Genomic DNA, 23,850 nt, shown 5'->3' on the forward strand with positions numbered 1-23,850 from the left:
GCCTGTGCACTGTGGATAGAACTGGGGGAAGGGAGGTGTCGCTGCATGATGGCTACCAGGGGTATAGGTGAGGGTGCTGGGTGATAGGAATGCCATCAGTCCAACCGCTCCCAGAAATATAGGCAGGACAGTTTTGTGTTGAAAAATGCAGTTTCGTCAAAATCTTAATGCTTGGTGGGAACCTCTCAATTTCGATTAAACTTTCAACAGGGAAAATCTTGTTTCGTTTTGATGTTGAACCGTTTCGTTTGGACTTTTATATGCTATTAAAACATGAATTTTAATAGTAGATATGATGTACCTATATTTAATATTTTAAAATAAAAACCCACATGGAATTAACTGAAATTATAAAGCCAAAGCTTTTTTACTTTATCAAAGCGTCATATTTTTCCCTAGTTCAAACGGTGCATTTCAACAGTCCTGAATTTGAAGTTTTCAGAATTTTTGTTCTGTGGGAAGTTTTAAAATTGCAGCTCTTCATTCCAATTCAGAATGCAAACCGAGTTTGGAATGTCAGAAATTCCAGCAGAAAGGAAATTCCATTCTCCCAACCAGCTTTTGTCGTGCGGCTGCAGAGGATAAAACTGGGTGATGGGCAAGGTGCTGGGTACTAGGAAAAAGTGCTGGATTCTGGGCAATGGTGTCAAGTGCCTGGTACACATGTCTGTGTCTTGATCAGGAATGTCTTATGCTCCATGAAGCTCTCTGTGTTCTGTCTAGGTGCAGAACTCTGATTGTTACAGTCAGTTCTAAGGGCTGGACTTACACTTACATAGCCTGAGTGTTTAGCCCTGAGAGCTAGCTCTCTAGGTATGGAGCATCATAACATGATAGCCTGTTATTGACTGGAGGAGTGAACGTTGCCCCAAGTTACGAAGGACTGTGTTGAGTTATGGAGGAAAGGAATGGTCCCAAGTCACACACATGCTGCAGAGGGGTTGCCAAGTTATAACAAATGGTGCCAGGCTACAGGTGGTAGTGTTGGGTTATGAGGAATTGTGCTAGGTGGGTCATTGCTCGGTTACAGGCAGGTGCTGTCTCACATGGGACGGCGCAGGCGGTAGGAGGTGGCCTGGGGTTATGAGGAAGGGTCTTTTCTTGCATGTACAATGGCAGTGCCAGGCTGTTGTGGCCTGCGCCAGGATACAGGAACCACACCAGGCCACATCTGCACTGGCTGTTGATACCTTTTTGTGTCTTTCCCAGGAGACTGTTATTCAGGAGATGAAAACATGGACCCCAATGCCAGCTGTCCATTTGGTTTCTACAGGGACCCCTGGAATCCGCAGAGCTGCCAGCTGTGCCCTTGCAGAAATGGCCAGGGCTGCTCAGTGGCGCCAGGGAGAAAGGAAGTCATTTGCAATAACTGCCCTCTGGGAGTCACTGGTAATGGCCTCCCTCTGGTTTATCTGGAGATTTGTTTCCTTTCTAGGGTCCTTCCAGTCTCCTGCAGGATAGGAAAGGGTGGTGTTGAGAGAGTTACCCTGTCCTTTTCCATTGACTATTACATGTATTCCCAGAGAATGCCCTAAGATCTCTCCCTAGCCCCTGGTTAGTACAGAGTGGGGTTGTGATGGCTGCAGTGTGATTGTGTCAGTACAGCCTGGCTATCAGATCTGTCCCCCTCTCTGCCTCTCTGTTGTTCTTTATTCTATGTATTTCCAGTAGCACGGAGCAGCCCCAGCTGAGATCAGGACCCTGTTGTGCTAGCTGCTGTACACATGCCCAGTGAGAGACAGACCCTGCCCCTAGAGCGCTCACACTGAAAAGACAAGGCTGGCAAAGGGAGGTGTGCGGGGAAAGAGGCACAGTGAGATGAAGTGCCTGGGTCAAGGTCACACAGCAGGGCAGTGGCAGAGCCAAGAGCAGATCCCAGGTCTCCTCCGTCCCAGTGCAGTGCCCCTGTAGGTCAGAACAGGCTCCCTCTCAAGATACCACTGCCTACGGTTCCTTCCTATCCCTGGAGAGAGATTGTCGCTCCCCTTCTTGCCCCTTATCTGGGATGGAGGGTGATTTGCTTTCTGGGATGTTTTGGGTCAAAGGCTCAATGGAGCTAAATCCGTTTCTCCTAACTGTATGAGGCGGGTGAGGTCCCCTCCCCGAGAACAGAGCCGAGATTGTGAAATTCATTGCCCAGCAGGGCGTAGTGCCTGAGTCCCCCGGCAGTAGGGAGAGGGCAGTGTTAGATGGGGTTTGGCCACTGCTTTGGGGCCCTGTAATTCTGGAGCATAACGCCTCTGTCTTGTTTGTGTCTCCCTCCCCAGGTGCTAACTGTGAACTCTGTGCTGATGGCTATTTTGGAGACCCCTTGGGCGACAATGGCCGTGTGAGACCTTGCCAGCCCTGCCACTGTAACAATAATGTCGATCCTGGTGCTGTGGGGAACTGTGACCGGCTGACGGGTGAATGCCTGAAATGCCTCTACAACACAGCTGGCTTCTCCTGTGACCAGTGCAGGGGCGGGTTCTTTGGGAACCCCTTAGCCCTCAACCCAGCAGAGAAGTGTCAAGGTAGGAGTGTAAGCCGGAGTGTGCGCCTGTGTGAATGTGTCTGCACTGGAGAGTGCCTGCGAGTAAACACGTCCCTGTGTGTGTATGTGAGTATCAAGGCTGGGCATGCAAGTCCCCCATCAGGTAAAGCCTCCAACAGTATCTGGATAAACCCCGGGCTGGCCTCTGGAGAAATCTGGGAGGTGCCAGGACCTGAGACCCATCCAAGCAATGTCATGTCCAAGCACTGGTCCTACTGATCGGAGACCTGGATAGCAGAGAGCTCAGGGTTCAACAGGAACCCAAGACCATAGATGCCTAGCCCCACTTGAAGGGGGGGTTGGTTGCTGCAGAAGAGTGGGGGCAGATGGGGATACTGAGGTGGTGAGGGCTGGCCCTGCTTGCTCTGTGTTCTGAGGGACAGCAGGGCAGTCTCTTGAATTCAAACAGGAGAGGCTGTGAATGGAGGGTAGCCCATATATCGGGCATTGAGGGACATGGGCCCACCAGACATTCACTACAGGATACGGTGGAAGCTGTGCTTTTAACTCCTGTATCTGAAGGGAAAAAGGTCATACTTTATCCCCGCCACCCCTCTGGCGGGCCATAGAGGAGCTGGTGATGGGTAGATGCAGCATAGGCCATGTCTACCCAGACCACTGGGGAAGGGCTCTCTTTTCATCTTCCCTGTGGAGACTTCTGCCCTCCCCATTAGGCCCTGGCTAAATGTAATCAAAGCCTAATATTTCTGAGTTTGTTTTCCTGTTTACCCTTTTCATAAGCCTTTCCAGCCCTTCATGGAGCCATTTGTGAGGCCATAAGAACACAAGCTCCAGTGTTCTTGTGATGTTCCATCCATCTCTCCAGGAACTGAAATACCAGGAGGAGACCAGAATCTTGTGATGTCTCAGGCCCCACAAATGGCTCCCTGAAGCCTTACAAAAGCCTGTGAGGAATGTAAAAGCAAATACAAATACTGGACCCAATGCACACTCCCGCTGAACAAGTCTGCCCTGGAGAAGGTGCACGTTTGCCTCAATGAGGCTAAGAGTATGATCCCTATGCAGGGGGTGAGGGGCGACAGAGAGAGCTGCTGCTATGTGAGAATGCAACTTCCATGATGCATAAAAAGTGACCGTTAATTTGCAGTTTGACTCCAGTGCTTTGCTTGATTTCTGGATGGCTCAAGTTAAGACTTGGGTGCTTCCCAGAGGCGTTGATTTATGTCTGCATATGGGGAGTTTCCATCAGCAGGGCACCGCTGAGGAGATCAAGGGGAAAGGCCCTGAATTCCTTCAGCATTTTCTGAGGCTGCTGAAGGCTCTTTCGGAGGTTACAACTGCGGGGGAAGGAGGTTTACATTCCTAAGCGAAGGGATTAAGAGGGGTACACCCAGAGAAGAGCTAGGGAAAGCTACTAGACTTGCTGGTGAGAATAACCGGCACAGAAACTGCATCTGAGACAGGAGCCTGGTCCTGAGGATATGTGCTGAGAGTGTAATTGGACAGGGAATGGACTCCCAAACCCGGTACTAATGTCGTGATGTGCTTTCATAGCACCTTTCATTTCAAAGGGTCCCAGCCAGTTTTTCACATGCTTTGTACAAGAGTCACTTCCTCCACCACTGAACCAGCCATTTCTTGAATCCACATTCAAGAAGGATTTCACAGGGAGCAGCAACATTACACATTATTTTAGGACAAGTCAATAATACTTTGTCCAGCTGAAACCCTGGGGAGAATTTTAGGTAGCTGGAATATAATGGCTAGGCCACAAGCCTGAACTCCACATATTGGGTCTCATAAAAAAAAAAGGGAGCTCCAGCAGTACCTTGTTAGCGCAGTGCTGATTCAGAGGCAAAATATAAATAACCAGCACGTCTCCTTGTAGCACCACTGGTTTCCCTTGGCGGTTCCCCATCAGTGTACAAACCAGACCTGAACTCCTTCAATATGGAGTTATAGATATTCGGAAGCAGTCAGCATTCCAGGGAACAGTGACTCTAGCAGCAGGGTAGGGTGGAGTTCATTGGTCTTTGTTTAGCCCAGAACGGGAGGTGGGCACTGGGCAGACAGGTTAGTCAGGGTGTAGGTTGTTGTGCATCTTTGAAAAACAGTGCAGACGCAGACGTGTGAGACTCCCGCAGAGGCAGATGGGAAGATGTTCTGGCGAGGACAGGCATGTGTTTTTATGAGAGCTGCTGTGTTTCCTTACGCTCTTTGGTTCTCAATGTTGATCTGATTTGTGGCTCCTTCCAACCCTTTGCTTTCTCTGCAGCCTGTAACTGCAATTCGGTAGGTTCAGACCCCCTGAAGTGCAGAAGCGATGGGAGCTGTGTTTGCAAGCCAGGATTCGAGGGGCCCAACTGTGAGCACACACAGTGCCCAGCCTGCTACAGCCATGTGAAAACACAGGTAAGTTTCTCTGTCTGTCAGCTGGGTGCCTATCACCATGGTATCTGAGCTGGACTTACCTGCCAACTCTGCCTGACATCACTTCTCCAGCAAAAGATTTCAGCGATAATTCCCTCTCCTCACCCTGCACTAATTCCTTTGCATTCCTATCAGAGATTGAACCCAGTAGCTGTCAAGGCTAATCCACAGATGAGGCTCAGCAAATGCTCCTTTCCAGATACAAAGGAAATTAACCACCCATGCCCTGAGAGCTCAGATAGGCCCAGAAATATAGATCCCCTCTCCCCAAGAAACAGCTCCGTGCAGACTTGGGAACCACATTGACAGACTTTCAGCTCTGCTCTGGGAAGAGTGAGGGCTCTTTCCACCCCTTGAACTCTCAACTTTGTAGGAAAAGACGAGACGAGGGATATCCTTCTAGCCTCTCGCTATTGGCTCTGCCATGGGGGGGGACGAGGTTAAGGAGTCTGGGATTCCCTTCGGAGCATGGAGCGGAACGCATTCACAGTCACGCCACCTCCTGCTCAGATTTTAAGGTTAACCGTTTTCCCTGTGCACGAAAGAGCCCAATTCAAATTCAGTCCAGGGCTTTAGTGACTAGAAGTAATTACTCTCAGGTGGCTGTTTGGTGGCCTGTCTGGTCTCAAGTGGGCAAGCGTTCACATCCCTAAGTGGCATCCTTGGGGATGGTCACCGTAAGCAGGCCAAGGACTGTGAATGGGAGATGGGAGTAGAGGCTTGGTTAACCTCTTGTTGCTAGTTATGCTCCCCCCTGGAACGGTTTGCGGCACTTTGCCCAGGCTGTGTCGGGGAGCTTGCACTGCCTGGTCTGTCAATAAAGGATTTCAGCCGCCAGGGCTGTTAATCTGGTGTTTTGACCAGAACATTCACTAAAAGGGCTCTTCGTCCAGGTAACTCTTCCAGACTGTGCTGGGTTCTCTACTTCTTACAAATCCTGGGGCTTTGCTTCTTCCCACCACCTAGTGCCTGTGGACGTGGCCCAAGCCCTTGTCTCTTTGCTTCTGTAACCCACGTTTCTCAGCCACTTGCTGACCCCGTGGCCTGCTTTGGTTTCAGGTGGATCAGTACTTGCAGCAGCTGCAGCAGCTGGAGGTTCTTGTGTCTCGGCTGCAGCTTGGCAGTGGGCAAGGGGCCAATGAGGAGCTGGAGGGGAAGATGCAACAGGCTGAGGAGACCCTGCGTGAAATCCTGAGAGAAGCTCTGAGTTTACAAGGTAACGCCGGGCACCTCCCTTTGGATGGGATTGGAGAGACAGCAGAGGGGCCCCTGGAGGCTGAATGCAGTGAAAGGAACCAATGCTAGATACTGGAGTGCAGGGCAAGGGGTGCAGTTCTGAACCATGCACTTCAGAGATAAAATTTTGGGACAGGCTTTCCTCTCTCCCCACCCCAACTATGCGGATGGTGGGTGCAGTCCTGGACAACCCCCCTGACTGCTGGTACAGTATGAGTATGGGGGGGACACTCTGGGACAGCCCCCGACTGCCAGTGCAGTATGGAGACGGACGAGGGGCATTCTGGGACAGCCCCTCTGACTGCCAGTACAGTATGGGGACTGGGGGGACATTCCTGGGACAGCTCCCCTGAGTGCCAGTACAGTGTGGGGATGGGGGAGGGGATGACACTTTGGGACTGTAGCATGTCAGAACTGTCTTTTTCTCCATTGAGCATGTTTGTGCTCAGTTCTGGTTTTGTATCCGGCAGCTCCCCTGCAGCCCAGTAAATCTCTCTTGGTCTCTCATCAGCCTCTGACAAGTCCCTGGAGAGCCGGATGTCCAAAATGAAGGGACAAGAGTCCAGCTACCAGAGCCGCTTGGCAGACATCAGGGTGACGATGCAGAGGCTGCAGGCGCTGGGGCGTCAGTACCAGGCCCAGGTGCAGGACATTAGGAGGCTGATCGAGGGAGCCCGTTTGGACCTGGGGCAAAGCAAAGTGACCCTGAGTGGGCTGGTAAGTTCTTCCCAGGCCCTTTCAGCACAGACACTCCAGACCAGCGACCAGCCCCCCCGCAGTAAATACATCCCTGGCCACTGCTGCAGAGGCTAGAGGAATCCTCTTCTGCTGACTTCTGTTCCCTTGCTCTCCATGGTGATGGTTTCCCAGCACCTGATGCCGACTCCCTGAGCTCTCCAAACCTCCTGCCTCGAGCCCTTCTCCCGCCCCCTCTGCTCCCTTCTTCCCTAATCTTCCCCTGCACGGTTTGTGCTACCAAGCTAAAAATAGCGGTCTAGATGTTATGGCTCAGGCTGGAGCTTGGGCTTTGAAACCTCCCACTGTCCTTAGGCTCCAAAGCCTGAGCTCCTCCCCGAGCTGCAGCATCTACGCAGCTCTTTTTAGTGCAGTGATGTGAGGCCCCATCTATCAGCCTGGGCTCTGAGACCTGGGCTGTGTAGATGTACCCTAACAAAGGGTGGAAGGAGGTGACCTGCTTCTCCATAGGCTGCTTCGGTTTTGTTACAGGGAGGCTGCAAGTGCAGTACAAATTATTTTGTGGGTGCAGAGTAACAGGGGAGCTTTGGCCAGCACCTTGCTCTATGACAGGAGTTCATTAGCATTGCTCTTTTACCGGGGTTCATGTAGACGGGAATGGCTTGCTAGGCTCCTTTGGGAGCTGAGGCAGAGCTGTGTCTGTGTGATGCACTCTCTTACCTCCAGTCAGTCATTATCAATCCCTCCCTTTTGTCAGCATTAAATCAGAGAGCGGGAGAGAGAGACAGTGCAATTAATTTCTCTTTCTCCTCAGAATATTCCAACTTCACATCCCCCTGGCAGGTCAAACAGTTTTTTGATGCTGGCCCAAGAAGCTCTCAGACTAGCAAACAGGTGAGCAGATCGCTGCATCCACTGGCATGTTCTTGGCCATGACTGCCTCTCCCCCAGTCCAGATCTACTGGTACTAGATGCACAGCGGGTAAACACTATTGCCAAGAAGCACATATTCTGCAGGGGTATGGTTCCCTTTCTTAGCTCCTTGGGTTTCCCAGAAAGACCTGTTCTCATGATGGAGACAAGGTGGGTGAGGTGATATCTTTTATTAGACTCACTTCTGTTGGTGAGAGAGACGAGCTTTTGAACCACACTGTGTGTGTGTGTGTGTGTGTGTGTGTGTGTGTGTGTGTGTGTATTGTATATCTCTAATAAAAGATACCACCTCACCCATGGGCGCCAGGTTTATATAATTTTTGGTGGTGCCCCAGACCGGGTCCAAGCAGAGCTATCCTGTCCATAGGATGGACCGGGGCAACAGCCCCGGGCCCCGCGCTTCAGAGGGACGCGGGGTGTTAGCGGCAGGGCCTGGCACCGGCAGTAGCGAGTGATCTGGACCCAGCCTGCCCTTGCTCCGCCCCCATTCCACCCCTTCCTCCAAGCCCCCATCCCACCTCTTTCCGGCTTCTGCCCCCTCCCCCGAGCGATGCCGGGAGCCAGCAGGGCGGGCTGGGGCCGAATCACTCACTGCTGCCGGCGCCAGGCCCCCCACTAACCCTCCAGGCTGCCCTGTACCCTGCATCCCCCTGAAACACGGGGCCCCCCAAACTGCAGTAAGCCCAAACATTGGTGGAGCTGGGCCCACGTTCCTAAATATTGGTGGAGCATGGGCATCACGGGCCCATATAACTCGCCGCCTATGACCTCGCCACCTATGACCTTGTCTCTCTAATATCCTGGGACCAACACAGCTACAACGGCTCTGATGACGACCCACCTGAATAACAAGTGGATGGAGGAAGTGAGGCCGTCTTTGCAGGCCCATGTCTCATGGGAGCCCTTCTGTTTTCCAGCCATGTGCAATCAGCAAATGCCATTGAACAGGCAGTCAGGGCAGCGGTGGATGACTCAGGACAGGCCCTGGAGCTGGTGCGCTCAGTTGTGAGTGGAGGAGGCATCCTGGCGAGCTCTGTGCAAGGGCTGCTGCGAAAGTAGGTTCACAGCATATATATGTGTAGGTCTCTATAGTGGCAGAAGGGGAGAGAAGAGAGTATAGTGAGAAGTGCCTCTAAGAATCCCACCCTCCTTATGGGGTGTCTGTTGGGGGTATACAATTTCCTTTGTGTATTACACACATTTGTGGGGCCAAACACATCTCTTGGGCAAATCATCCATTGGTGTCAATGGATTTCCACCAGGGATGGATTTGGCCCAGACAGTCTCAGACACACTAAGCCCTGATCTACGCTAGGAAATGAGGCTGGTATAACTATGTCACTCAGGGGTGTGAAAAATCAACCCCCGAGCGACGCAGTGAAACCAACCTCCGCCCTGGTGTAGACAGCGCTTGGTCAATGGGAGAATTCTGCTGTCAACCTAGCTACTGCCTTTTGGGAGGTGTCTTACCTATGCCAACCGGAGAACCCCTCCCATCAACGTGGGTAGCGTCTTCACTGACCCACTGCAGCTGCAGCGGCTTATGTGTAGACAAGCCCTCAGAGCGATAGTAATAAGGGAACTGCAGAGAAGAGCTGCACAGGTGATTCGGGACTGGAGGGGACTGATCTATAGGGAAATATTAAAGTGGGATGACCAGGATTTGCAAAGTGCCTATTGATTTTGAGTGCCCAACTTGAGACACCCTAAAGGGACCTGATTTATAGAAAGAGCTGAGCGCCCGCCTCTGAAATTCAGGCTCCTTTAAGGCGTCCCGTGAGTTTGTTTGCCTGTCCTTAGGCCCCTTTGAAAACCTTGGCCTGTGTGTGAGCCTGGGTCTGAAGGAGCATGTGACACAGGAGGGCCTGCTGCTTTTCATTTCCTGGCTGACGTGGTGGGGGAGGCTGTGTTAAATAAAATGAATTGCTCCAGAGTGGGAAATGTACATGATGCTTTGCAAAGGTGGAGCCACCGACCAGCTTGCAGGCTCACTGATTGAGGCAAATGGCCCCATGACCTGACCCAGCAGGGAGGAGCTGGTCTCTGTGTCTCATGGGCTGCTAAACATGAGGTGGGTGTTATGGCTTATGATGCTTTTCTTTTTTTTTTTTCTTGGCAGATACGATGAAACCAAATTGCTGGCCAACGAGCTGGAGACTGACACCAGCAGATCTGCATTGGATGCAGACAGGGCCTATCAGGGCAGCCTGGTGCTCCTCAGCTCCATGTCTCGCTTCTCAAAGATCGACACTGGGTCCTTCCAGGTGAGGATTTCTTGTCTGCTAGACACCAGAGAACCTTGATGCACTTTGTTGATGCAAATCACAGTCTGCCAGCCCCTCCGCCATCCCGGTGTCCTGTTGGGAAGGAACCGATATGTTTCTCTCACCTCACTCTGTCCCCCTCTCCTTTCCTCCCATGAGCATAGGGGCTGACGAGCCTTTGCCCATCCTGAAGCTGAATGCAATGGATTCTTACTCCTGCTAGGTGGCCCATCATCCTATGGAAAGCCTCACCACTTGCAGCGTGGCATGTTGTCACCCTGCTAAATGTACGTCCCTTTCAGGCCTGCTCTGGTTTCCAACAAGTGATACCACGGTGGCAGCCAATCGGTGCTGGGGACCAGTCCTTGTGACTGGCGCTGGGTACCTGTGATCAAAGTAAACTCGTGTTTCCTTGGTATCTCAGGAGGAGGCGAACCGGCTCAGGCAGGAGGCCGACACTCTAATGGGCTTGGTGGAGACGTACATGGCAGAATACCGGCGGCTGCAAAGCAACACTAGAAGCTGGGAGGAAGAAATCAAACAATTGTTACAGAGTGGGGAAAGCAAGAGACTGGTAAGACATCGTCCTCCATGTTAGTAGGTATCCTGAGAGAGCTGCCACCCCTGTGATCTGTACACTACTTTATCCTGTCTGTGTTAAAGAGCAGGAGGTGGGTCAGCAGACAGACTGCAATCTCAGCTCCATTATTCTGTTCGTGACCCAGACTGGGACGGGCACTGAGCCTTTGCTGGCAAGCTGTCAATTTAATCCTCCCTGGTGAAATGAAGCTGCCTCAGAGACAGCTTTGGGAACAGGGCTGGGCCTGCCGTGCTCTCTGCTTGATCTGCTGTCTCCTTGTGTCCCTTCTGGCTCATTACAGGCTTCGAGTCAGCTGTTGTCCCGCGCCAACCTTGCCAAGAGCAGAGCACAGCAGGCACTGAGTGCTGGCAATGCCACTTTTTATGAAGTTGAACTCATCTTGAAAAATCTCAGGGGTGAGTCTCTTTATGGTGAAAGCATCTTACTTCAGCAGCGGTCACTGGTTCCGATCTATTGCTCTGAAAGCTCCACGTTGCTGTTTCCCCAGCTGGTGATAGTCACAGTATGTTCCGTTGCAATGTAACGTATGCCAGGCAATCCCAGCTCCTAGCATCAAAGGGTTAAAGGATCATTCCAGGCAGATCATTTTAACAGTTCCTGGGCTGTGTGACAGTGGTGCAAACCTCCTGGGAATCTTTCTCTTTGAGTACACCCACTCCCCCGTTTCCCCATTCTCTGACTGTGGACATTCTTCCATGGAATAAGCAGCTCCAGAGGTGCCAATCTTTCCTAGGCTGAGAGCGGGATTCTGCTTCCAGTAGTCTCTCATTTGTTCCTCCATTAATGAACTCCATCCCTGACTCTGAGGAATGCCCTCTCCCCTCTGGGATCTGATGGGGCTGTGTATTTTTAGGGTTTCACCTGCAGGTAGATGGTAGGAGAAGAGAAGCTGAGGAAGCGATGAGAAGACTCCCTCTCATTATCAATATGGTCACGAATGCCAATGATAAGACTGGACGAGCAGAAGGCGCCCTGGGCAGTGCGGCTACAGATGCAAAGACAGCCAGAAGCATGGCCGGGGAGGCAAAGGAGATCACTGGTAGTATCCAGCAGGTAAGGGGAAGTCTGGGTTCTTTGATAAGCAGAGCATTGGGGAATAGCAGGGGTAAGGATGGAGAGTGACAGAAGAAAAAGGAGAAGGGTTACTGAGAAGCAGTCATCTTCCTGGATTAGACACTAACCCTAAGTCCTGTTCAGCTCTCGGTCAACGTGAAGGGTGAGAGTTACTTGAATGTATCACGTCAGTGTGTCCTGATAAATGATATGCATAGTCTGAGCCCCAAATGCAGACCGGAAGGTTTTGTGACACTGGCCTGGCATCAGTGAGACTGCAGGTGGGAGGCGTAATTCCTAGCTCAGCTAGCCCCCCGAGTACATAGCGAGGAGGTGGGACGGGATTGTACTCGGGCACTACGGCTGCACTGCTGCTGTTAGTGTGCTAGCTTGATGAGAACTGGCGCGTGTACGTTTACCCAAGCTGGGAATTGCACCTTGCAGTTGCAGCGTAGGTGTGCCCGAAGTCACACACAGTCATTCCATGTCATTGACGTGTCTGAGAGGGTGAGTTCAGGGAGTGGCTGCAAAGCAGAGTAAAGCTCTGCAGAAGGGAAATAAAATTAGCTGGGAAAAGAGCACCATGTTGATGCAAGTGGGTGAATCCGATATAACTTGGGTCTGATGACCCAGTTCATGGAAACACGGGCCCATCTTTCTGCCCATTCATCTCTGGTCTGATTTTCAGAGGCACTAAGGACTAGCAGCCCGGTGCTGAAGTCAGTGACAGTTGCGGGTGCGTAGCACATCTGAAAATCAAGCCACTAGTCTGTCCTTTCAAGTGGATGTTGCCAATGTTTCTTTCTTGAATGAATCCTTGTTGGGCCTTCTTGCCTCTCAGATATCTCCTACTCTTACTGACGTTGCTTTCTTAGGAGATAAGGCGGTTGAACTTGGAAGCCAACAGGACAGCAGATGGGGTCCTGGCACTGGAGAAAGGAGTCATAGCTTTACTGAACGAGGCCAGAGAAGCAGAAAGGGAGCTCACGAGGAAGACTCTGGAGGTCGATATGGATGCCACTGCTGCACAGAAAGTGAGTTCCCATCCCTTGCCTTTAAAACGACTGCAAACCTGTTTGGGTGACATATGCCCTTACTGCCTTGTTCTTGCCTCTCTCAGACTGGTCAGGAGGTGCAGGGTGCCCATGCCGGTGCCCGTACTGCTGGGGCTGCTGTCCAAGAGACACTGCGTGCCCTGGAAGACTTTCTACATCTGATGGGTAAGTGTATAACCACCACCTTCGTCATTCTGTGTGCCATGGTAGTGTCCGGAGGCCCCACCATGGTAGTGTCCGGAGGGCCCCATTGCGCTAGATGCTGGACAAGCACATGTTGAGTGGTAATTTCTGCCTTGCTTCTAATTTAAACCGGCAAGACAAAGGGTGTGAAACGGGAAATATTAGCCTTGGTTATCCATTTATAAAATGGGGATGAGATGTCTCCACTATGAGCTACGGGTGTGATCCCCTGCCCATGTCCCATACTCGCAGTAGCTTGATGAGTGAGCGTGAGTGAAAATAGCAGTGTAGCTGCAGTAGCAGAGCCGTGCTGAGTATGTATCCACTGGTGCTGCCGTGGCTACACAGTGATTTACACTCACACTAGCTCTCATTGAGCTGCCCTGAGTGTATGTGCACGAGCAAGGGACTCTCCCCCCATAGCCATAGACAAAGAGCGGTATGAATGCTTGCCCCCTGGGCTGTGTGGCAGAGCCAGGAATTGAATCCTGATCTCCTGAGTCCCAGTCCAATGCCTTCACCACAAGACCAGCTCTCTTCTCTCCCCCTGTGACTGTGCCTCATTGCTTGGGGATCTTGTTGATTTCAGATCCAAACTTTCCTCCACCCCACACTAGCCTGGAGGAATTTAATAGTTGATTACCTGTCTCAGAAACATAACCTCTCCGAGCTCAGGTTGTGAAGAACTTCACACGAGTGTAAAGAAATGAATTCCAAGTATTTCCCAGCTTCCTCTTCCTCTCTTGTTTTGTGCTGTGTCCTCCATTCTGAGTCTTTGTCACACTTTTTTTCAAAGCCATTTGGCCTAGGCAGGTTGAGCGCCATGGATAACTGCAGCTGGGGCATGGGGCGAAGGGGTATGTACTTAGAAAGATCCAGTCCCCAGCATCTGTTCATTGTTTCCTTTTCTTTATTTTCCTCCTCGGAAATAGATCAGCCTGGCCCTGTGGATGAGCAGGCACTGAGATTGCTCGAACTCAACCTCAGAGGGGCCAGGACGAAGAACAGCCAGTTGAAAGAGCAGATGGCCGAACTGGAGAAAACGGCCAGTCTGCAGAGGCTCCGGGTTCAGACTCTAGAGAGGAGCATTAATGAGATCCTGGCAGACATTAGGAACCTGGAGGAGATTCGCAACAACCTCCCCCCAGGCTGCTACAACACAAATGCCATTGAAAAACCTTGAGACCTTTAGGAAGACGCTCTGGACTGGGTCTCTCAGGCTGTAGATACTAGGGCGTGGCCTGATGGGTCGTGGGGGATGGGGAAGCCACGCCTGCTAGGACCAGCTGCCTTCGGCTCTGCTGAGCTGAACACGGACCCTTTGGGGGCAGCTGGTCAGACTCGGTGTGGCAATGTGCTGACGTTTGCCTCACGACATCGCGTTTTGATGCCAACATCACCACAAGGTGCCCCTGAGCCGGGAAAGCCTTATACTCTGGTATCCGTCCCTGGAGTGCAGGAGGAAGGAAGGAGAGACCCGGCTGCATGAAGAAGCTGCTGGTCAAGAAGAGCCATAGCTAGTAGGAGCCCATCCCTAGAGTATGGCCTGAGGAGGCAGCAGCACCCGGTTCAGCTTCTGGACTGTCGCCAAACGAATGTCTTATAAAAGCTGAACTCTGACTCCTGCAGATTTCCCTGTCCCTGCCAAGGCCCTGACACTTGGGCACAGCCAGCAGAACTTGCCTCTCTCCTCCAATGCCAGCGCCTCGGTGTATTGCAAGACGCTTTCTCACCAGCAATCCTTTCCAAACCCAGCAAATGACAGGGATGGGTACAGGACTAGGGAGGTCGGAGTTCCCTACTGCGGCACTGTCTTCGCTGCCTTTCCATTGTCTCAACACTGACACTAGCACTGCCTGTACATCTGTTTTGTGCTTTAGACTTGTGCAGGGGGAGGACTCAACTTGTGACCCTTTCATTAAAGTGTAGGTCTTCCCCAGTGTGCCTTAGCAAGGTGACTAAATTACTGCTTAGTCAAAGGGAAGGGATTTATTTTTGATGGTTTAAAAATGATCACACCGAAGGGGGTGGACGGATGGTCAGTAACTCCTTAGACTGTTGAAGGGCCCTCAGCTGGAAAGTCCTTCCTACCAGCACATCCGGCTCCCGGGGAAGATTTCACACCCCTTCTCATCCTGGGCTTTTCATTCAGGCGGGTTCTCAAGGGATTAACCGGAGGTGATGTCTTCATGATCAAAAGCTCAGGTTTGCAGTATCTCGGCGCACTGAAAGCACAGGTGCGAGCCCCAGGAGGGATGACTCAGCCCTTCATCCTGCTGAGGGCAATCGTGTACCATGCAGTTTACTGTGCGTCTTTCAGATGAGACTTCGAAAAGCAAATTCTTGTCTTCTCTGCATGGACATCAAAGATCCCCTAGCGCTTTCCATAATAACAGGGGGGGTTGACCTGCTGACCTTGGCCAAAATTACTGGCACCCAAGAGCCCAGATTACGCTTCTCAGTGTTAGCATATTGATTGCCCTATTAAAAACCCCCAACACCATAAAGGTAACCAGATGTGTCTCCACCTCCAGTTTGGAAGAAGTTTGGTGCTGCCTCCCAACAGACAATGTTCAATGTTTTACATAGAGCAGCCTTGCGTCAAAGGAATTGACTGATTCTTAATCAATCATTCTCTAAAACTGGAGGAACTGGAGGCAAATCTCTACCACCAGTGGGTTTCCTGTGGGTCCAATTTCATTTTGTTCCTCTGTCTTAGTGGAGACAGTCCCCTGGCCCTTCTGGCCACTGGAGGACGGCTCTGCTGGATTCTTGTGCCCCACATAGTGTGGCAGGATCAGCAATCTCAACTGTGCCCCAGAGGAAGTGGTCACTTTCTGGGGTTAAACTCACCCCTCAGTTGCTCAGCTCCTCTGATAAAGTGCCACCTCCTTGTTTGAATATTATCCGTTAAATAATCATCTATGATATATTTCTATTTATAGTGAAACACACTAACCTCTGGCTTGTTCCGCAATTTCTCCCACTGCACAGGACAGGACAGATGTTATGGATCTGACTTTTTTGTTTTATTTTTTTGCTTAAGTGCACTTTTTAATTGAAGAAAAAAAAAGTCAATAAACAACAAATCCTTGTGGCTGGATGTTGCTGTTTCTTTTTTTCTTCCCGCTCTCCTTCTGGAGATAGATTTCTCTGTGTCCAGAAGAGGTGAATTGACTGTTGGGGAAAGGAGGCGGCAGCGTGGGTTAGTGGCTAGAGAAGGCTGATACTTTCTAGTGTGGGTCTTCTCAGAGTGCTGTACAGTGATTGGTAATGACCATTATCCTTGTTTCACAGATGGGGAAAGTGAGGAATGGAGTGGTTAAGTGACTTTCCCAGGGGAATAGAGCCCTGGAGTCCTGACTCTGTTCTCTTCTCTACCCTCTAGGTTCTCAGACTTTCATGGGGGGGACCAGGCTTTAATAGAAAAAGTGTCCCATGGAGACCTTCCCTCCCATTCATGATCATACAGTGTCCCCCAGCAGCTTTGGCCTTTCCTTTTGAGGAAAAGTAGTAATAGAGGAGCATTAAGTTTCTCTTCTGATGGCTCTGGCTGAGGTCATCTTCTCCTCCTCTGCCTTATGTAGCAGCAGCTGCTGGTCTGGCCTTTCTTCCGAGTTTGCAGGTGCTTTTACAGGCCTCCAGGCTCTTCTTTGCAATGGAAGCAGAGCCAACACCATGTGATCTGCCAGCTTCCTATAGAACAAGTGTGGTCCAAAAGCCAAGGATCTCCATTTCCAAATTGCAGCATTAGACCACTCTGCCTCCCTGATGAAAGTGGCTATAAAATAAGTGCAAAGTATTTTCCTTATTCTCGAAGACAGCCATCCAGCTGTCACAAAGAGGAGCGGGACATTTCCCTAGCTGCAGCAGCAGTGAAACACTACAGTCTAATAGCATCATTTTTTATTACATAATTTAAACACTTTGCTGATAAAGAGGTGGGGGGGGGTTGTTTCGTATTTTTTTTTTTTTTTGTCGACCACTTTTAGCAACAGAAATCCAACTCCAAACTCTTTCACAAAGATGCAGTTGGCAACATGGCAACTTCAACCCATTGAGTTTTTTTTTTTCTTTTAAAACTTTTTTTTATTCATTTCAGTAAAGCAAAACTGTGTTATTAAAATTGCGGGTTCAAGGACCATCCCACCCTCTTCCCCCCCATACACTGAAAAAAAACCCTTCCTTGCCAACCCTTGTTGCATGGGTTAGAGATGGAGGCGCGATTGCTTGCGCCAACCCAAGGATCAAATCCAAACCGATCCCAACAGTTCGATAGTCCACTCCAAAGATATGCTACACCCCCGTCCCCCCCGTACCATGAGTTTTACTGAGCAGATAAATGAAGGCATAGATAAGACTAGTAAGACATAGTATATTCATCGTCCATACCACAATGCTATGTTTCTAAGGCATGCCGTCCTAAACTGGATGAGATCGAAAACTGGCCTGCTTCCTATCTCTCACCCTTTGATCACCTGAAGGAGTGGGGGATCGAGAGCTTTTTGACTCTTATAAACACTGTCTTAATTCCTTTTTATTTCCTTTCTCCATCTTCCCTCTGTTAAGAGCAATTGTCCTACCTCCCACTTCAGGGGCAAGCCTCTTCTCTCTGAGTTTATTCCCTTATTGTGTCTTGGTGGCTCATTCTAGACATCGATTGCTTTATCTCCTCCAGCTTGGAGTGGAGAAGTACAGTAGGCTCTGGCAAGGAGCCGTTGCTATTCTCTGAAATAGCTTGTGTGTGAGACAGAGCTCATGAAAAGCTTCACCCACACACAGGGTAGTAAGATCAGTTTGTCTAGAAGAGCTTAGCTACTGACATTGTATAGATAGAGAACTCTTCCCCTCCCTCCCCCACAAAATGACCGTGCCCCTTATATCCACTTGCTATGTGTGTGAGCAGGGGTCTCCAGGAAGGCTGCTCGTTCCAGGTTCCCCCATGCGAGTATGTAGAGCAGTGGGTGCTAGCAGCAGGAACTCCAGGTGGAGATGTCCCTGAAGAACAGGTGACTGTACATGTTTCCTACCTGCTCCCATTAGCCTTCATGGATTCTGAGTCGGCTTGGTGCCCCCTTGGAGTCCGTTTTCCCCCACCTGGACATACACGTTGGTGCCATGACTGGCAGGAAGAGCAGAGAAACCAGAGTCTGGCAAAGCCAGTCCAATCTCCCCACACCCTTTCCTATCCTTCTGCTTGTCATGGAAAATTTCAGTGCAACAGTGACAATTCCTGAACTAACGTTTTCAGGTGGGGGTAAAGCCTGGGAAGGGAAAGCTTGCTGGTGGTACCACTGACAATCCTGTTGCCTTTCCAAGAGGACAGAAACAGGCTAGTCGTCTGAGCAGGGGCCTGGGGATTCCTGGGTTCTAATCCCTGCTCGGACACTGATTTTTTTTCTGGGCCTTGGGCAAATCACTTAACATCTGGACTTCTGACTTTTCCTCTGTGAAATGGGGGTGACAATACCTACCTCTGAGGACTGATCATTGACTTCTTATAAAGCGCGATAAACTGCAGTGAGTTTACAAATGCTACATATGTTTTTCTGGCTGAAGGACTGACAACAGCGGTTTGCCATGACAGAGATGCCTTCCTGGACTCTGGCTTCTCTTGGTAACAGGCCATAGTGAGTTCACAGCAAGCAAGGTGGCCGTGTGGAGCACCGGGTCACCAAATCTAGTGCAGCGTCTTCTCTTTGAAGCTTTCACTGGAGCAGGTTGTGCTTCATTGCAACCCTTTAAGGGCTTTTGCTTTAAGGTCCTTTCCTGAAATGCTCCCTCTCCCTGGGGGTGGGGAGGGGGGAGGGAATCACAGCCCTCTGAGGGGCACAAGCAGCAAATTCCCTTGGTGGGATTCTAGTGCCCTCCTGCTTTTCATGGCACCTTGGTGGGAATGCAGAGAACCCAGCGCAGAATAGCTACAGTGCCTTCTTACAGGAATGCAATCGGGTTGAAACAGCCAGGTTAGCACAAGCATAACAGAGAAGTAATGGCAGGTGTCTGAGAACTAAAGACAAGCAGCTAAACTCCAAATAAAAGGGCTAATTGGAAAAGCAGAAGGACAAAACCTAAAGCTGGGCTTTGCCTTCCTCTCTAACGATGCAATGACTCCAGCGCATGCACTGTCACAGGGCTGGGAGCCCTCTGCAAGTCAGCGGTACCCAGCACTGCAGCCTACTTGCCGGGGCCAGTATGAGGCCTTTGTGCCTCTTAAACATCCCTGCTCTTTCCAACCCATCTCAGCATTTCTTGGCCAGTGTAGGTCCCCATTGCATTTGTTCCCCTTCCTGGCATTTGGCCCAATGTGCTACAACCGCAGCCCTGGACAGCAAAGCACAAGAGTGGTTTGTCCTGAAAGAGGCATGCAGGAGAGGGGGGATGGTGCAAGTTGCAGAGCTCGCAGGGTGAATAGCCTGCATTTAACAGACTCCTCATGGGCAGCCTGAACCCCACAGACTGGGAGGGAGGAGAGGGAGAGGGAAGGGAGCAGGCAGGAGTGGAGACCATACTAACCAGGGAGGTGCCAGCAAGTAGATCCCAGGGGTTGGGTATGAAGGGAGCAGCTTGTGCCTATAGATCAAACGAGATCCCTGAGAGCTATGCTCTACCCATCTGCATCTGCGTAAGGCAAGTTTGCTCAGGGGTTAGCTATGATGGCAGCCCCCTCCCTGCTAATGAATTCATCAGCCCCTTTTGACATATCATTGTAACCCCCAATGAGACCTCTGTGTCTCCCTGCACAGCAGGATATGCTGCCTGTTGATCAGAAAGACGCTTATTGACTTTTGGTAAATATCAGGTTACAGAGCCTGCCATGTTGTGACGCTACAAAACCTAATGGTTGGGCTTGAGAGAAGCACGACCAGTGGCCTTCAGCTGCCATTTGCTTTTGAGTTTCCGTGATCTAGTCTGGTATGACAGGTTCCTTTCTAGGATCTGTGTCAGGTACCCGCCATCTGTGACTCAAACACAGCATGACCACTTAAGGGACATCCTGGAGTGACCAGGTTCATGTCAAGTGAAGATTAAAGGAGGCCCCTCCAAATGAATAATTATCTACAGCAGAAGCAACTGCTGCCAGGTGTGCTTCCCCCTGCTGCCCCCGCCCTCCGCCCTGGGAGCCTTAGCTCCAGAAAACCATTTCAGAATTTTCACAGTTCTTTTTCACTTCAAAGCTAAACTGTCCCATAAGTGGCCTGAAAAGCGCTCTCAGCCTAGCCCAAGTCTGGGCATTGAGCCAAGTGGGTTAGGATCTCCCATTGCCAGGCACAGACATAGTGCATCATGTTGCGAGGCCAAGGGGCTCTCACTAAAACTATTAATAAAAAGATCCACCGTGTTTTATTTAGCTTAAGTGCCGTAAGATGGGAAAAGACCGAGCCCCTGTTCCTGGAGCATGATGGGAAGGTGGACACCAGGGCCACTTCCCTAGGGCATGCTGGGAAGGTGGACACGAGAGCCACCTCCCTAAAGCATGCTGGGTACATCTCTATTTACCGTACCCCCGCCCCCCGGTTTATGAAGGGGAAGGGTTCTCCGAAGCAAATTGCTGAGCTGTGTACCATTGGGGGTTTGCCACAGCTCCCTGGAGATTCCTGCACTATGGAGCGCTAGAGTCAGTGAGTGAGACAGGCGGACGCGCCGGAGGCTGTGAGAGAGAGAGAGACAGACACACAGAGAGCGAGAAGTGTGATGGAGAGCTGGAGGGAAGTGGAGCGGTGGGGCTGCCTTGCTGCAGCACCTCAGGCTTTAACCAGAGGCGTTGATGTACAGCTGGCTCTTGAGGATGTAGTCAATGACGGGCTGAGACAGGTAATCCACAACGTGTCCATCCCCATGCTGCAGAGCCAGTCTGGGGGGGCAAGAGAACAGAGGGAGTCAGTGCTTGCCAGTTACCCGCCCCACGTTGCCCCAGCCGGTTTCCTCTTCCCCAACAGGAAGCAGCTGTTTGGATAGGGTTCAAATCAGGCTTCATGTGAGCTCAGTCCATGGAGGAGCTGGTCACAGCTCCACAGGGAAGGTGCATTTACGAGGGTCACTGTCCCTCATATGTAGGCGCATGGTAACATTTTAGCCAAAGGAACCATTGGTCTGAACGTGTGTGTGATCAATGCAAGTGGATGGGTCAAGGCTGCCGAGGGAGGACGGCTCAGTGGTTAAGGCACTGGATTCAGGAGACATGGGTTCAATTCCCTGTTCCGTCACTGACCTCCTGTCACTTAATCGCTCCGTACCTTAGTTCCCCATCTGTAACCAGGGGATCAGACCACTTCCCTCCCTCACATGGTGGAGCCATGATATGAGGCGCTCAGATACTATGGAGATGGGGCCATGTAAGTACCTAGATAGATGGGGAAATGTTTGTGGTGGATTGTGGGAAATTCTTGGGTCCACTGGGTGGGAGATGAGATGCCCTGCAGTGGGAATTGAGGGCAGGTCAGGTCTCTGTACCCTGCAGCAGGAGACCCTTCGAGTCACATACCTGCTTTTAGTTGAACTGACGACAGACATTGGGTGGTTCACGTCGTCCTTCACGACCAGGATGTTGTTCTGTGGTGAAAACGAGAAGAACAAATGAACATGACTGACCTCAGCCCTTTGCTCCTCATGGCTTGTGCACCCAGCATATCGGGGCTCTCTGGCCGTGAGGACACTAGTGCCCAGAGGTGACATGGGCAGCTGGGCACTTCCTTGAGGATGGTGAGAGGGCTTCTGGGTTCTCCATCCCAGTCACTGAGATCTGGAACAAGGCCTATGAGTGCTGAAGACGTAAGTGACACACAGGCCTCACGCTAGTCCTGTGCACAGGGATGAATGTCTCCCTGAATGCAGAGGCTGGGTGCTTTGCAGGTATTGGTGCTGCTTTATGGAAGTGGTGCAGCGGTAAAGCTTTATAGCTGCCACTGCACAGCCAGCTCACCCTGCCCATTGGCCTGCCCCACAATGGCATCATGGCACAGTAAGAAACCGGGGGCGGAAGGCAGAGCCAGGCCAAGCGGACCCAGTCCCAGCCATGATGCAGGGAATGTCTGTGTTGTGCAAAGTTACTTACTTTGTACTTGCGGAGTATTGAGGAATGGTTCATAATCCGGTCTGTGTCTGTGCCGTCCCGGGGCACCACCACGATCCCAAAGTCCCCGACAATCACCTCCATCTGGGAGCAATGCAAAGAGGGACGTTTCAGAACCTTCTAAGCCTCCTGCGTCAGGGCGATGCTGGCCCAGGAACCAGCTCACAGATCCCTGACTCAAACAAAAGATGCGCTGAAATATTCTGTGATGTGTTGAAGGAACTAAGTCTTAACTTACACTCTTTCTGCAAACTTCTTGGAAAGTCTTTGCCAGAAACATGAATGTCATTAAGGAGGCTAATTGGCAACTTCCCAGGGGATGTCTACACTGCCAGCTGGAGATACAAATTCTAGTTCAAGGACCCACACCTACGCTAGTGCACTAAAAATAAGTGTAGCTGGGGCGGTGCGAGTGGCAGGAGGCACTAGCTGCCCTGAGCATGATCCCACCTAGCTATGTACTTGGGGCAGCTAGCCCCTTGCACAGCCATGTTTTATCGTGGTAGCTCGAACCGAGCTAGTGTGGGTATGTCTCCTTGAGTTAACAATCACCCGCTATGCGGGAAGCGTAGACAGACCTGCAGGTATTTTGATCGTATTTTCTCACAGGACTTTTCAGTGCATTCCCTTCCTATGGGCCTCAATCTGCGGTCCCACTCCACACACAGAGCTCCCATTGACTTCACTGGAGGAGCTGCTGAATTGGGGTCTGTAATGGAAAAGCTCTTCCAAAATAGCTGCTTGTTGCCAAATGCTAGCAGTAAGTACCAATGAGGTGGCAGAAGGGGCAAGTTTAACCTCACGGCTATGCCGAACTGGCCCTTCTGTTCCAGCGTGTGCGCATTCAGTTCCCATGGAGACATTGGCAGTAGTGGCTGGCAAGATTTCAGTCTGGCAAAACCTAATCCAAAGCCGGTTCAGATCCAGGTTCCATTCCATTCAAACCACTCTGGTTTGTCGGATTTCAGATTAAAGGTTCTGACTTGGGCCCATCTCTATGGATCACTCTGCAAAATCTGGTCTGGGTCCAGCCACAGTAATGGAAGAGATAGTGATGAGGGAATTTCCTCTGCAAGGCTGAGCCGCACTCCTCAAAAGAGGAAAATCCAGCTGGGCTCCTTATCAGTTAGCAGCATTGTTGCTGAGTTTCAAGCTGGTTTCCTGGCTTCACTTGGCACCTTCTAAATCTAATACAAACAGCGCCCACCCACCTAATTTAAAGTTTATCTTTGCTCCCTTTGCCCTATAATCCTGGGATTTTTCTTCCCAAGATGACACTGACACTGCTCCATTTCCTTTGGGTTTTGTTCCAGTTACGATCTTGCTAAAGCTTCCCAGTAGCGTGTTCTGTACAGTGAGTTGATGGAGTATTTAATGATACTGTGTGAACCAAAGCTCAGTCCTAGAATCCCACTGTTTCCACTTAAAGCATTTCATGTGTCTGTCTGGCTTAAGATTTTATCCTGCCACCCATCACTGTAGCATGAGAGTCCCTCACCTAAAATCAATACCAAGTCCCTAATGGGTCTCTGGAACATCTCCCTTTTTGGTGTTAAGCTGCAACTTTAGGGTAGGCTTTTTGGGGGGGACCAGGGGGTTGGAAATAAACGGGGTATTTGAACTGTGAGCATCACTGATGGTGGCGGAAAGGCTTCCTCCAAGAGGACGGCTTTACAACATTTCCTGAAGATGGTCAGGCTCTGGCCTAATCGCCTCTGGGACTCTGTGCCACAGCTGGATGCCCTCGTAAGGGAACGTGTTGTCCCCAGCTCTCACTTGCTTCAACCTAGGCTTTGTGATCTGCATTGGCCCAGGCTCGGGGGAGTGCAGCT

The 23,850-nt window shown here is 50.9% G+C and overlaps 2 protein-coding genes across 2 annotated transcripts in view; one reads left to right on the top strand and one right to left on the bottom strand.

The window, feature by feature from the left end:
• The window catches only part of LAMC2 (laminin subunit gamma 2), a 38,882-nt gene extending 22,840 nt beyond the window's left edge, over positions 1-16,042 (top strand). The window contains exons 10-23 of the mRNA XM_054037615.1: positions 1,210-1,389; positions 2,268-2,513; positions 4,770-4,906; positions 5,984-6,140; positions 6,672-6,877; positions 7,671-7,750; positions 8,707-8,844; positions 9,909-10,053; positions 10,478-10,627; positions 10,935-11,049; positions 11,508-11,707; positions 12,583-12,741; positions 12,828-12,927; positions 13,878-16,042. Of these exons, the coding sequence (XP_053893590.1) occupies positions 1,210-1,389; positions 2,268-2,513; positions 4,770-4,906; positions 5,984-6,140; positions 6,672-6,877; positions 7,671-7,750; positions 8,707-8,844; positions 9,909-10,053; positions 10,478-10,627; positions 10,935-11,049; positions 11,508-11,707; positions 12,583-12,741; positions 12,828-12,927; positions 13,878-14,128 (2,264 nt within the window). The 3' untranslated portion in view covers positions 14,129-16,042. The remainder of the gene's footprint in view (positions 1-1,209; positions 1,390-2,267; positions 2,514-4,769; positions 4,907-5,983; positions 6,141-6,671; positions 6,878-7,670; positions 7,751-8,706; positions 8,845-9,908; positions 10,054-10,477; positions 10,628-10,934; positions 11,050-11,507; positions 11,708-12,582; positions 12,742-12,827; positions 12,928-13,877) is intronic.
• Positions 16,043-16,836: 794 nt separating this feature from the next.
• Positions 16,837-23,850, bottom strand: part of NMNAT2 (nicotinamide nucleotide adenylyltransferase 2) — an 86,267-nt gene continuing 79,253 nt past the window's right edge. Inside the window, exons 9-11 of the mRNA XM_054037616.1 lie at positions 22,001-22,102; positions 21,431-21,498; positions 16,837-20,800 (exon numbers count right to left, since the gene is read on the bottom strand). Coding sequence (XP_053893591.1) covers positions 20,698-20,800; positions 21,431-21,498; positions 22,001-22,102 — 273 coding nt within the window. The 3' untranslated portion in view covers positions 16,837-20,697. The remainder of the gene's footprint in view (positions 20,801-21,430; positions 21,499-22,000; positions 22,103-23,850) is intronic.

The sequence above is a fragment of the Malaclemys terrapin genome, chromosome 8 (genome assembly GCF_027887155.1).
Source record: "Malaclemys terrapin pileata isolate rMalTer1 chromosome 8, rMalTer1.hap1, whole genome shotgun sequence".
NCBI classification, from domain to species: domain Eukaryota; kingdom Metazoa; phylum Chordata; order Testudines; family Emydidae; genus Malaclemys; species Malaclemys terrapin.